Source organism: Neofelis nebulosa, chromosome 2, assembly GCF_028018385.1.
Source record: "Neofelis nebulosa isolate mNeoNeb1 chromosome 2, mNeoNeb1.pri, whole genome shotgun sequence".
NCBI classification, from domain to species: domain Eukaryota; kingdom Metazoa; phylum Chordata; class Mammalia; order Carnivora; family Felidae; genus Neofelis; species Neofelis nebulosa.
In genome coordinates, this window is record NC_080783.1 from 197629731 (window position 1) to 197642477 (window position 12747).

The window sequence follows — 12747 nt, forward strand, 5'->3', positions numbered from 1 at the left end:
AATGAAGAATACCACACATACCAGTATAAATCACCAGTATAAATTATACAAAGAATAACAAGCAATTAAATTCCAATTGAGTGGAGCAATGTATTCCCACAGCGACTCATTATCTGTATTTGAACTAAAGAGGGCAGGTACCTGGTTTGGAAGGATGTTTGGTATAGTCAAAAACAAGAACATCGCTGGATGGAGTCTTTGTTGCAATGATGCAAGGGTTCTGGGGCATATAGCGTGCCCTGTTTACTTCTCCTTCATGGTTGATCTTGATCTCTATTTCAATTTTTCCACTAACTGAGCCAAAACCTCCAAATTCTGTAAATAAGAAATTGCAAATGAGGACAAAGCAAGAGATACCCTATGTCACTCAAATGATGACACAGGCCAAGTTTGCTTTTTATCAGCAAACTGATGTAAGAGAAGTAATCTGGACATTTGTCAGCAGTATAAAGTGTTTTCACACCTTTTATTGATTCTTATTGCAATACTACACAGTAGGGAACAGTTAATATCCTCAGAATTTTTACAAAGAAAAACAGAAATCTGGAGTACCTCCATTAATGTGTTCCTAGTGACATGACTTTGGCAGAACCTAATGTGAATCCCCATTTTTTGATTCCCAGTCTAGTATTCTTTCAGCCATAACTACACCAACTCTGGAGAGTTGTATAATTAATAAATATATATGCTATCTAAAAGTAGGAACACTATACCAATTCCACTTCAAAAGTAGGTTCTTGGGGTGCTTTGGTGGCTCAGTTTGTTAAGCATTCAACTTCAAGTCAGGTTATGATCTCACTCACTGCTGTCAGCGCAGAGCCTGCTTCAGATTGTCTCCCTCTCTCTGTCCCTCCCCTGCTGGAGTTCTCCCTCTCCCTCTCTCAAAAATAATAAACAAATCAAAAAGCAGATTCTCAAGCAATTAAAAAATTTTTTTAACCTTTATTTATTGTTTTTGAGAGGCAAAAAGAGACAGTGTGCGAGCAGGGGAGGGGCAGAGAGAGACAGGGAGACAGAATCCGAAGGAGGCTCCAGGCTCTCAGCACACAGCCCGACGTGGGGATCAAACCCACGAACTGTGAGATCATGACCTGTGCTGAAGTTAGACGCTTAACCGAATGAACCACCCAAACACTCGTCAATAATCAATTTTTAAATCTCACTTAAAATACCGAAAGTGCTGAATAAACAGAACCTAAGTTACTATTTTAATGAATATTAGAGTACACAGTATGCCAGGTACTAAAGAGTTCTTCCTATACCATTTATTTGAAGACCTAGTTTGGAATGTCCTTTCTGAAATACCATCACACCATTATCTTTTCCCTATACCATTTCTTTTAGTCCAGTGACAAAACACAGAGCCCAAGAGGTAGTTTCGTTTTCCTAACCCCCACTTACATATGCCAACCATGATCCTTAGCTGAAATAAACCAGGCAAAGAATAGATAAAAACATTTCTTATTCACATTTGACTACTGTATGCACTTAGTTCTCCCAAGGGTCACCATAAAATGTATAACAATATAATTTGTGATTATGTAAATCTTGGCAAAGCAACATATAAACAAACAAAGGTAGTTAACTATCACTCAAAGAATTACAAAAGGCAGAATAAGATATCTAAGTAAGAGTCGGATGTTGGCCTAACTGCCACTTAGCTTAGTGATTTGGGGGAAGACCTTCAATTTCTCTGAGCCTCAAATACTTTATTCATAAAGCAAAGCTGTGAAATTAACTCGTAAATGAAAATGCTGTCAAGAGTACTGTTACTGTGTTACACTTTGAAGGACAAAAAAAAAAAAAAATTTTTTTTTAAGTTTATTTGGGAGGGTGGCAGGGAGAGGGAAAATCCCCAAAAGGCTCTGTGCTGTCAGTGTTGAGCACAACATGGGGCTTGATCTCATGAACAGTGATCACGGCCTGAGCTGAAACCAAGAGTTTAGACAGTTAACCAACTGAACCACCCAGGCACCCCAGGACCAAAATCTTTTTAAAAAGCAAGGATATAGATGGGTAATATGGCTGGCAGATTAGATAACTTTCAACTTCCAAGTTAACTTTTAGACGTTGAAATGCAAATGTTTCATACAGGCTAAAAATCTAAAAATAAAAGCTCAAAATAGACACTAAAAGAGAAAAAAAAACATGTTACATGAATTTTCCCCCAGAACTCTAGACCATGAGCATCTATGATGTAAAAAAAGGCATGATAGGATGTGATTGCAAGGAACTTTCAGTCCAAACACAGAGATAAAATGTAACTACAGATGACTATGACAAAAAAGCAGAACTACCAGAAAACAGATACCAATAACAAGGGAAGAACAACAGCTGGCACAGAGCCTGCAGAGCAAGGGTATTAACTACAGAATGTGGGGTATTTTGGTGTGGGATACATACTAAACAGAGGAACTCTCTAACTGTGGATAAAGTACAGTGATAAGTCAGCTTAGAGGATTCACAATTGAGTTTTTGTGAAGATGATGACTTCTCAATTTAAAAAATAATTAGGGGTTCTCAAGTTAAAGCTGGTATATGAAAGGCCAAAACTGAAATAGGAAAGATTGAGGTATCAATGTACAATAATTAAATGGCTATCAAAGTCCAGTTATATTTCTATTTTGTTTGCTTCTCTTCATATAAAATGGTATTAAAAAAACTTGAGCTATAATGTAGTATAAGTGCCTAGTTTGACAAATTTTTACAAATGTATACACTAGGAAAACCACCACCCAGATCAAAATACAGAAATTTCCAGCCTCCCAGAAGGTACTATCGTGTCCCTCCCAGCCAGTATTTTCCCCAACAAACTAGGTAACCGGCATTGACTTCTACCTCTAAGCCACTCTTTCAGCCCATAAAAACCTTTTCACTATAAAGAGTAAACTCTAATATCCGTTAACTATCTCATCATGATTTAATAATAGTTTATTATGTATAATTCAGACAAAAGACTAAAAGATATCTTAAAAAAAAAATTCCCCAAACAAGTTGCTAGAAATAAACTTGATATTGGACGATCTTGGTAACAGAGTCATTTAAACGTAAATTTTAGAGGCACCTGGGCGGCTCAGTCAGTTGTGACTTGATCTTAGTTAGTAGGTTCAAGCCCCAAGCCCTAAACCCCACAATGGGCTTTGCGCTGAGAGTGGTGTCTGCTTCAGATTGTGTCTCCTTCTCTTTGTCCTTCCTCTGCTTGCTTGTGTGCACTTGCTCTCTCTCAAAAATAAGTATTAATAAAAATTTTTTACATCTAATCTATTTTATAAGGGCTTAAAACGTGACTATAGCCAGGCTGAACCTAATATAAACACAAATTATTTTAACGTCAAAACAAGACTAAGTCAGTTTTTAGTTTTCACTTTGGAAGTTCAATGATCTTTTGAAGCTATCTGACATCAATTACCCAAAACCAAATGGGGTCAAGTGGATGGTAACTCATTACAATAGTTCAATCTGAGAGTCCAGGACATTTCATCTGAGAGTGAGAGAGACTAGTAAGCTATCTACTTCACCACCACCCAAGAGACACTATGATATTATGTACTTCCATCATTGTTAAGACCATATGGAGAGAAGCCTATCCAGTGATCTGAAGATGGGGGGGGGGGGGTAGATAAGCTCTGTAACCTTAGGGCAAGTTACGAAACATCTATGAGTATCAGTTTCCTTGTGAGGATTAAATAGGATGATTTATATAGTGGTACAAATATAATTACTGGTATTTTAAATTGTTTCTCCATAATTAAACATTAATTAAGGGGGATGAAGCAAAAATTGGCTTGATGCTGTTCAAAAAACTCAATTACCAGAAAAAGACTTGAGTATGTATGTTAAAAAATGCCACTTCTAAAACCAGTGAAGAAAACAATTTGCCAGCAAATGGTTTTTAAAAAATTGCTGGGGTGCCTGGGTAGCTCAGTTGGCTAATAAGTTTCCAACTCTTGATTTCGGCTCAGGTCTTGATCTCACAGTGGGATTGAGCCCCTCGTGGGGCTTCGAGCTGACAGTGCAGGGTCTGCTTGGGATTCTCTTTCTCCCTCTCTCTCTGTCCCTCCCCTGCTCAGGCATGGGCTCTCAAAATAAACAAACATTAAAAAAAAAAAAAATTTAAAAAATAAATAAAGTAAGATAAAAAACTGCTAACCACTTAGAAAAATGCTTAGATTCCTACTCCGTACCCAATACCAAAACAAATACCAGGAAGATTATAGTTTTAATGGTTAAAACATCAGTACCAGAAAACAACAGCTAAATATTTTAAAATCTTGGAATGATGAAGGCATTTCAAAGAATGACACAATATCTGAAGGACATCAGAGAAAAGTTGGACAGGTAAATCCAATGTTGCCGAGGGCATGGAGAAACATACAAATACGATTGCTATTGGTGGGATTGAATGTTTTTTGGAAGGCAGTTTTGCTCTGATTGGCCTTCCACTTAGAAAATCTATCCTGTAATGGGGCGCCTGGGTGGCTCAGTTGGTTAAGCATCTGACTTCGGCTCAGGTCATGATCTCACTGTTTGTGAGTTAGAGCCCCATGTCGGGCTCTGTGCTGACAGCTCAGAGCCTGGAGCCTGCTTTGGATTCTGTGTCTCCCTCTTTCTCTGCTTCTGCCCCACTCATGCTGTCTCTCTCAAGAATGAATAAACATTGGGGCGCCTGGGTGGCGCAGTCGGTTAAGCATCCGACTTCAGCCAGGTCACGATCTCGCGGTCCGTGAGTTCGAGCCCCACGTCAGGCTCTGGGCTGATGGCTCAGAGCCTGGAGGCTGTTTCCGATTCTGTGTCTCCCTCTCTCTCTGCCCCTCCCCTGTTCATGCTATGTCTCTCTCTGTCCCAAAAAAAAAAAAAAAAAAAAAAAAAAAAAAAAAAAAATTAAAAAAGAAAAACAAAACTTATTCTATAGTAAAACTATAAAGGACATATGGTACAAGTACTGTTTTTGAAGTCCGAAAATTGGAAACCACCTAAATGTCAAATAAGGGATAGTTAATTATGACACAGTATATAACCATCAAAAGGAAATTATGTCTAAACAAAACAAAACAAAACGAAACGAAACGAAACAAAAAAGGAGCTATGTCTTACACAAAAAGATGTTCATCAGGCCAGAAAAGCCTATTCTATGCTGTATCCCTAGTACCAAGGAAAAACCCTGGCATTCAGTATTTGCTTTGATTTTTAAAATAATTTATTACATTACCCATCAGAATATTGCTTTGTCACTAAACCAAAAATCCTATTTCAAAACAATTTATCTTCATTTTTAAAAAAGATTTTGATTAAATTTTTTCATGTTTATTTAGAGAGAGAGAGAGAGAGAGAGAGAGAGAGAGAGAGAGAGAGAGAACACACGCAAGTGAGGGAGGGGCAGAGAGGGAGATACAGAATTCAAAGCAGCCTCCAGGCTCTGAGCTGTCAGCACAGAGCCTGATGGGCTTGAACTCCCGAACCGTGAGATCATGACCTGAGCTCCAGTCACACGCTTAACCGACTGAGCCACCCAGGCGCCCCACAATTTATCTTCATTTAATAAAAAGGAAATTAATGCTCAGAGAGGCTAAATGATTTATCCAAAACCACACAGCTAGTGAGAGGCATAACAGGATCTCAAGCCAAAATCTTCAGATTCTTAGGTTCAGTGCCCTCCCCCCCCCCCAACACTAATGCTTATCAAGAAAATAACTTCCCAACAATCATATCACATATACTTGGGTCAGTGACACAAAATCATGTTTGCAGATCATTACCTTAAGAACTTACTACTTTGCATTCTGTATCACCCTAAGGCAAATATGGAGTAATCAACAGATTAACTGCACAGAACGATCCTGGCAAATAACTGGAGGGAGCTCAAAAGAACTTAGATAAAAAATGGATTCTGCTAGTCAGGAGAAATCTAAGGAAAGAAACATTAAACATCCTTTTTTTTAAAAAGATCGCAAATCTCAGTAAGAGTGTATCTTTTACCTCTTGGTACTAACTTGCGTTCAAGGGTAACAACAAAGGTAACTCACCCATTTCCACCTCTACTAAAAGGGAAAAAGTATTTAGTTAAACCCTTAGGTCATCTCCTAAAAATAGGATACAATTAAATGGCTCATTTCATTTTTATATACAAATCAAGTGCCATGGTTGTCATTTCTACCACTTCAATCTGAGAAAGTGTTATTTAAGCCAGTGTTTCTTAGTCTTTTTCCTCCAAGAAACAAGATGTTTTATAAAACATCTTTTCTGACACTCTTGATGAAATTTTAATACCATAGATATCCTGTATATTTATGTACACCATGCACATCTGTGCTTTACACATTTAAAGAATTAAGATGGTTTTCACACATCCCACTCTCTGAGAACAAATTTTCATCCCCTTGGGGGCAATTATCTCCCAAGCTGAGAATGCATGCACAAAAACAGAAATGGTAGACTTTTGGGGCACCTGGCTGGCTCAGTCAATAGAGCATGCAACTCTTAATCTTGGGGTTTTGAGTGTGAGCCCCACGTTGGGTGTAGAGATTACTTAAATTAAAAAACAATAAAAAGGGGCACCAGGGTGGCTCAGTTGGTTAAGTGTCCGACTCTTGATTTTGGCTCAGGTCATGATCTCATGGTTCATGAGTTCGAGCCCTGCGTTGGGCTCTGTGCTGGCAGCATGGAGCCTGCTTGGCATGTTCTCCATATCACCTCCCCCCCAAATAAATAAACATAAGGAAAACGACAACAACAAAAACCTCCTTAGGAGAGAGAGGTTTATAGAAAAGGCACAGAACCATGTTATGTGTTAAGTAGCTCTTCTGAGACTTAATATCTGTACTGCAAACCCAGGCTTTCCAAAGCTCAAAATCTTATTACTAACTTGACAGGTTAATTTATCAAACTTAACATTCATTTCATGATACTTCAAAAATATAAAAAATATAACCCACACATTATTCCTTCTTTTGTTTTTAAGAGTCCTACCTCCTTTCTCACTATCGTAGTGGGAAGCATCAAACTGAGCATCATCGTTAGGGAGCTGCACACTGGCTATCACAAGGTGGTTTTGTTCATCCGACGTGTGTGTTCCCAGGACAAGTCGATGAATGCTGAAGTCTTTCCCTTCTGGTCTGTTAACAGCAACATATGGTCACTATTCAAATTAGCAACACTGATAGAGACAATGAAGTAGTGATACACATATACATGCAAAAAGGCACTATTATAACCAGGTTTTGAGAGGACAAAGTCATTATGAGTCACATTTCTAACTCTTAAAAAATTTTTTTAACGTTTATTTACTTTTGAGAGATAGACAGCATGAGCAAAGGAGGGGCAGAGAGAGAGGAAGACACAGAATCCAAAGCAGGCTCCAGGCTCCAAGCTGTCAGCAAAGAGCCCTACGCGGGGCTTGAACTCACGAATTGTGAGATCATGACCTGAGCTGAAGTCGGACACTTAACTGACTGAGCCACCCAGGCACCCCTACACATTTCTGACTTTTAACGTATCTTCCATAGAGAAGACTACATAGCACTTAATAGGACTACATAGCACTTAATTTTAACTTGACAAAAAATTTATAATTACTTTGGGTAAAACATCTAAGAGAATAAAATGTGAATTAATTTCTCACCCTCCACAATGGGTTGGAGGTAAACAAAGTAATTGCTGCGTACACTAACACTTCAGGTTACTTCATTAATTTCATTAAAAGGTATAGGAAAGAAAATAATTATTAGATAAACTAATTGTTCAAATATTTACTAAGTGCCTAATCAGTGACACATTGTGCCAAAAACTACGAAGTACAAAAAATGATTAAGACATGATTCATGCCCTTAAAAAACCAGGGGCAATTAATCACATATACAAATAATTAAAATACAAGTCAATAAATACATGAAACGTACATAAGAATATGAGAATTTAAAAATAAATAAATAGGGGCGCCTGGGTGGCTCAGTTGGTTAAGCAACTGACTTAGGCTCAGGTCATGATCTCACAGTTTGTTGAGTTCGAGCCCTGCGTCGGGCTCTGTGCTGATAGCTCAGAGCCTGGAGCCTGCTTCAGATTCTGTGTCTCCCTCTCTCTGCCCCTCCCCTACTCTCGCTCTGTGACTGTCTCCCAATAAATAAACGTTAAAAAAAATTTAAATAAATACATAAATACATAAATAAATAAATAAGATTGCTTCTGGAATTAAAGAAGTATTCATGAAAGAGGTGATACTTGAGCAGATATCAAAATGAGAGATAAAACCTAGAAGAGACAAGGGTTTTGAAAGACAGTATTCCAAAGAAAGGGAACTGAGCAAAGGGCAGGTCTACAAAATGCCAGATATCATGTTAAACACTTACAAACCATGCATCAAAAGATGAAGATGAACTTGAGGTTTAGGAAAATTAGGCAACTTGCCTAAGATCACACAACTACTAGAGGGGCACCTGGCTGGCTCAGCTGGTAGAGCATATGGCTTTAGATCTTGGGGGTCCTGAGTTTAAACCTCACGTTGGGTGTAGAGATTACTTTAAAAATAAACAAAAGAACTCACACCTACTAGGACCAACATCCCAACTGACTTTGGACATGGCAAAATGGAAAGAGAAGGCTAGAAAGCAGATTCTAGGGTACTGAGTGCCACCTTAAGGAATTCAAGACTCTATACTATAGAGGGAACAAAGGACCATGGAAAATTTCTAAGGACACAGCACCATTTGAATTATCACAGGAGGATTAATCTGACAGTGTAAAGTAGAGGTTCTTCAAGTGTGGTATCAGGACCACCAGCATCAGCATCTAGGAACTTCATCCAGAAAGGCAAATTAAGTTCTCAGATCCACTCCAGACCTACTAAATCAGAAACCTGGAATGCAAGGCACCACAATCTATTTTACAATCCCTCCAGCTGATTACAATGCATGTTAAAGTTTGAGAACCTTTGGTCTAGATAAAAGATATTATACAAATATAATTCATTGAGGCTTATAAATGAACCATCAAGTGGAGAAAGAGAAAAACCTAGGAAATGTCAAACCAAAGTCAAGTATGATAAAGAGAAATAAGAACAATAGCAGAAAGCCGATTGGGACCTCTATGGAAAGAATATACTCAGTTTGGAAAATGTCATGTTGGGGAGCCCAATAAGATAGTTCAGAGAAGACACCAGTAGGCTGCTGAAAATTCAGGAAGAACTCAGAAATTGGGTCTAGAGATAACCAATAGAAATTCCTCTGCACAGAGGCAATAGGCATCTATATGCTACATAGAAAAAGTAGAGGAAAGAAAAGAGAATTGTCAACACAAAACTGGGAATGTCTACATTTAGACGGCTAAACAAAGAACCACAGGAAGTGGGGGGAAAAGATACTACAGAACTACAATAGTATTTTTTTTTAAAAAGGATATGAATAAACACCATCCCCACAAGAAAGAAAAGAAAACAAGAAGAAGACCAACAGACACAAAATATTAAACACTAAGCCAATAGGTATGCTTGCTTCTAAGTAATCCTTGTCTTAAAAAAATTAGCTTTGGGGCGCCTGGGTGGCTCAGTCGGTTAAGCGGTCGACTTCAGCTCAGGTCATGATCTCGCGGTCTGTGAGTTTGAGCCCCGCATTGGGCTCTGTGCTGACAGCTCAGAGCCTGGAGCCTGCTTCAGATTCTGTGTCTCCCTCTCTCTGACCCTCCCCTGTTCATGTTCTGTCTCTCCTTGTCTCAAAAATAAGTAAATGTTAAAAAAAAAAATTAAAAAAAAATTAGCTTTGGGGCTCCTGGGTGGCTCAGTCAGTTAAGTTTACGACTTCAGCTCAGGTCATCATCTCATGGTTTGTGAGTTTGAGCCCTTGCATCGGGCTCTGCACTGACCGGGCACAACTCTCTATCTCCCCTCCCCCACTCAAAATAAATAAACTTTAGTCTAATTCATTGCTTTCTAAATTGAGCTACTAACTACATTATATAGGAAGGTTTTTAAAAATATGGTTCCAGAATGATTTAGTAGGTATGCAGTGGCCAGTATTTGGGATCCACTGTTCCAATATAATGCATGCAGCTCATGATTGTGGTATCACCATTCAACTATTTTTCATCAATTACTCTGCCACCAGCTCCTAAATGGTTTGAACTACCATTGAGAACTCCTGACAGAAATGGCTCCACTTAACCTGAACTTAAGTAATTCTGATGATCAGTTAAACATGGGAATTCCTGGTCATGACAAAGCTTCTGACTCTAAATTTCTAGGTATTTTTTTAGAAGTTTGTTAAACATCATTAGGACAGATCTCCTCATTTTTAATGCCATTGTGAAGATGGCAGCCTTGTTCTTAAGTCATTAGTAAAATTTGTATCAAATTTTATTACTTGTTGAGCTGAAACATGGCCTAATTAACCATATTCTGCAAATATCTTGAATTCTAAAGACATGAATTTTGAAGAAATGGAGTTATTTAATACACAATGTAATTTTTAAATGCTATTCTGAATAGTGAAACAGTTTTATAATAGAAAACCCATTATTCCAACAGGCACACTGGTTTTTATAAAACCTTGTATTATTTAAATTCACCTTCATCTTTGCATTGTTATTTCCTCCTGGGTGACTTTCAGGATACCCTAAATTGAGGTGATTTTTCCTTCCTCTGATAATTTTATCTGTGCCACTCTCATGATAATTATTTTTCACTGTAATATAGTAGCCCCCCCCCCCCCCCTTCAGTTCGGTCAACTACAGTCCCATCCGGAAGCAGATGATCTTCCTTCTGACTTAACATCAGGTCAGTAGTAGCCTAATACTTCATCACAAGGCCCATGTCATTCACCTCACTTTATTTCATCACATGTGCATTTTATCTTCTCAACATCACAAGAAGAAGGGTGAGGACAGTGAGAAATTTTGACAGCAAGAGACCAGCTTTTATTATGGTACATTATTCACTCAGCTTTTGTTATGGTATATTATAATCATCCTGCTTTATCATTAGTCTCTTATTGTGCCTGCATTGTTTAAACTTTGTCAGTTATGCATGTATAGGAAAAAACATTAACACATAGAGTTCAGAACTATCCATGACTTCAGGCATCCACTGGGGATCTTGGGCCATATTCCCTACAAATAAGGTTTGGGGGAGGGGAAATCTACCACACCATATACACAAGGAGTCGAGGTAGGGAAGGTGACTTATCTCAATTTGCACACCCTGATATGTGGCACCTACCAGACCCTCAATAAATGTAAGCTAAATGAAATATTATTTTATCCTCTTAGAGGTAAGCTTCGCACGTGTAAGGCACACAAGTGATGAATCTTTCACTATGTATAATTCCCTTATATAAAAACCATCCCATCCTCAGGTGTTAGTTCTAAATATCCTAAGTATCTCCGTAAAACTGCTCTTAGCACATGTATCTATAATTATTAGTCTACACCAGCCTCTTCAACTAACTAGACATGTGCTTCTTGAAGGCAGGTACCATGTCATACACATCTTTGTATTAACCAGCTACTACCTATACATTCAAACGTTTTCCTGAAAGTACTAGAATGACCCATCATGGCATTTTTGGAAAGCTGACACGTTTTATATTATTTGGCCAACTACAGTTCTAACAGGCTATTCATTTCATATCAGGAAAAGAAAACAAATTTTCCCTTATCAGATAAGTTGCAAAATTATTTTTACATTTTGTTTTATTTATTTTTTGGCCTAGAAAAAAACGTCACCAATAGGCTTTGACCACGTGCCCTCTCCAAGAGACTGGCGGAAAATAGGGAAAATCATTGTGAGAAATCTCCACTGAGGAGGACACAACAAAATAACGTTCAAAAGATTCACGTCACCTGGTTACATCTGGAAGCCACTGTGCAGTTAGGCTAGGCCACTCCAGAGCATGGGTCATCACCAAATCGTAAAGAAAAGGGGTGTTCTTTTTCCATATTTTGTACTCTTCGTTGATCACACGTTCTTCTACTGCGTCATCAAAGGCTGCTAAAAAGTTAAAAACAAATTAAGTTAGCAAACACAAATGGAAACGGAGGAAACACTTCCAAAACTACTGGCACAGCTCGATTCTGAAATGGAGATTTGTCTCAATCTCCCCCAGGCGGAGGTACCGACCCCCCTCCCTACCGTCGCGGGCCCGCAACCACTCTCGGGCCAGTCACTCCATTAGGCGTTAGGGCGACGGCGTCGAGCTCGGGAGCACGCTCCGGTACGCGCTAGGTCCACGGAGCCGGCGAGGAGGCCCGAGCACCGGCCTCTGGGATAGGGAACGGCGTAGGCACTCCCGGGAGAAGCGGGCCGACCGACAGGGAGCGCGGGGAGGGACCAAACAGCCTCCGCCGCCCCCCCACCCCCACCCCGCCACTCCGGCAGCTCCACGCCGCGGCGACAGGCCTCCGCGCCGCTGGAACAGGCGCGCCGTTAGCCCGACCCGCGGGGCGATTTCTCCTCACGCCTTCGATGGTGGAGACAACACTCAAGAGTCGGGCTTGCCTTCACTGCTAGGCCCTGTCGAGGCCGCGGCGCCAGCCCGGCACCCCCGCCCTCCTGGGGCAGCCCCAGCACCCTCACCTTCCTTGTCGGCCATGGCGGGCAGGCAAGCCGGGGGGATCCCGGGGTCGAGCGTTGCGGGAGGGGCGGGGAGGCTACGGGCGCTCGCTCGGCGCGCGCGGCCTCTATTGTTTCCTGCTGCCCCTGCGTGAGGGCCGACTCGCGCACCTTCGCGCCAACACTGGCCAATCCGAGCGCAGCGAACCGCGGGG

The 12747-nt window shown here is 40.1% G+C and overlaps 1 protein-coding gene across 2 annotated transcripts in view; it reads right to left on the reverse strand.

Moving 5' to 3' along the window:
* The window catches only part of RBBP4 (RB binding protein 4, chromatin remodeling factor), a 21386-nt gene extending 8667 nt beyond the window's left edge, over positions 1 to 12719 (reverse strand). Inside the window, exons 1-4 of one of the 2 annotated variants that reach the window (XM_058718213.1) lie at positions 12557 to 12719; positions 11824 to 11971; positions 6967 to 7112; positions 142 to 315 (exon numbers count right to left, since the gene is read on the reverse strand). In XM_058718213.1, coding sequence (XP_058574196.1) covers positions 142 to 315; positions 6967 to 7112; positions 11824 to 11971; positions 12557 to 12572 — 484 coding nt within the window. In that variant the 5' untranslated portion in view covers positions 12573 to 12719. Of the gene's footprint in view, positions 1 to 141; positions 316 to 6966; positions 7113 to 11823; positions 11972 to 12112; positions 12132 to 12556 lie in introns of those variants that run through there. The other variant, XM_058718214.1, reaches the window with a different exon arrangement.
* Between the last annotated feature and the right edge of the window lie 28 nt (positions 12720 to 12747).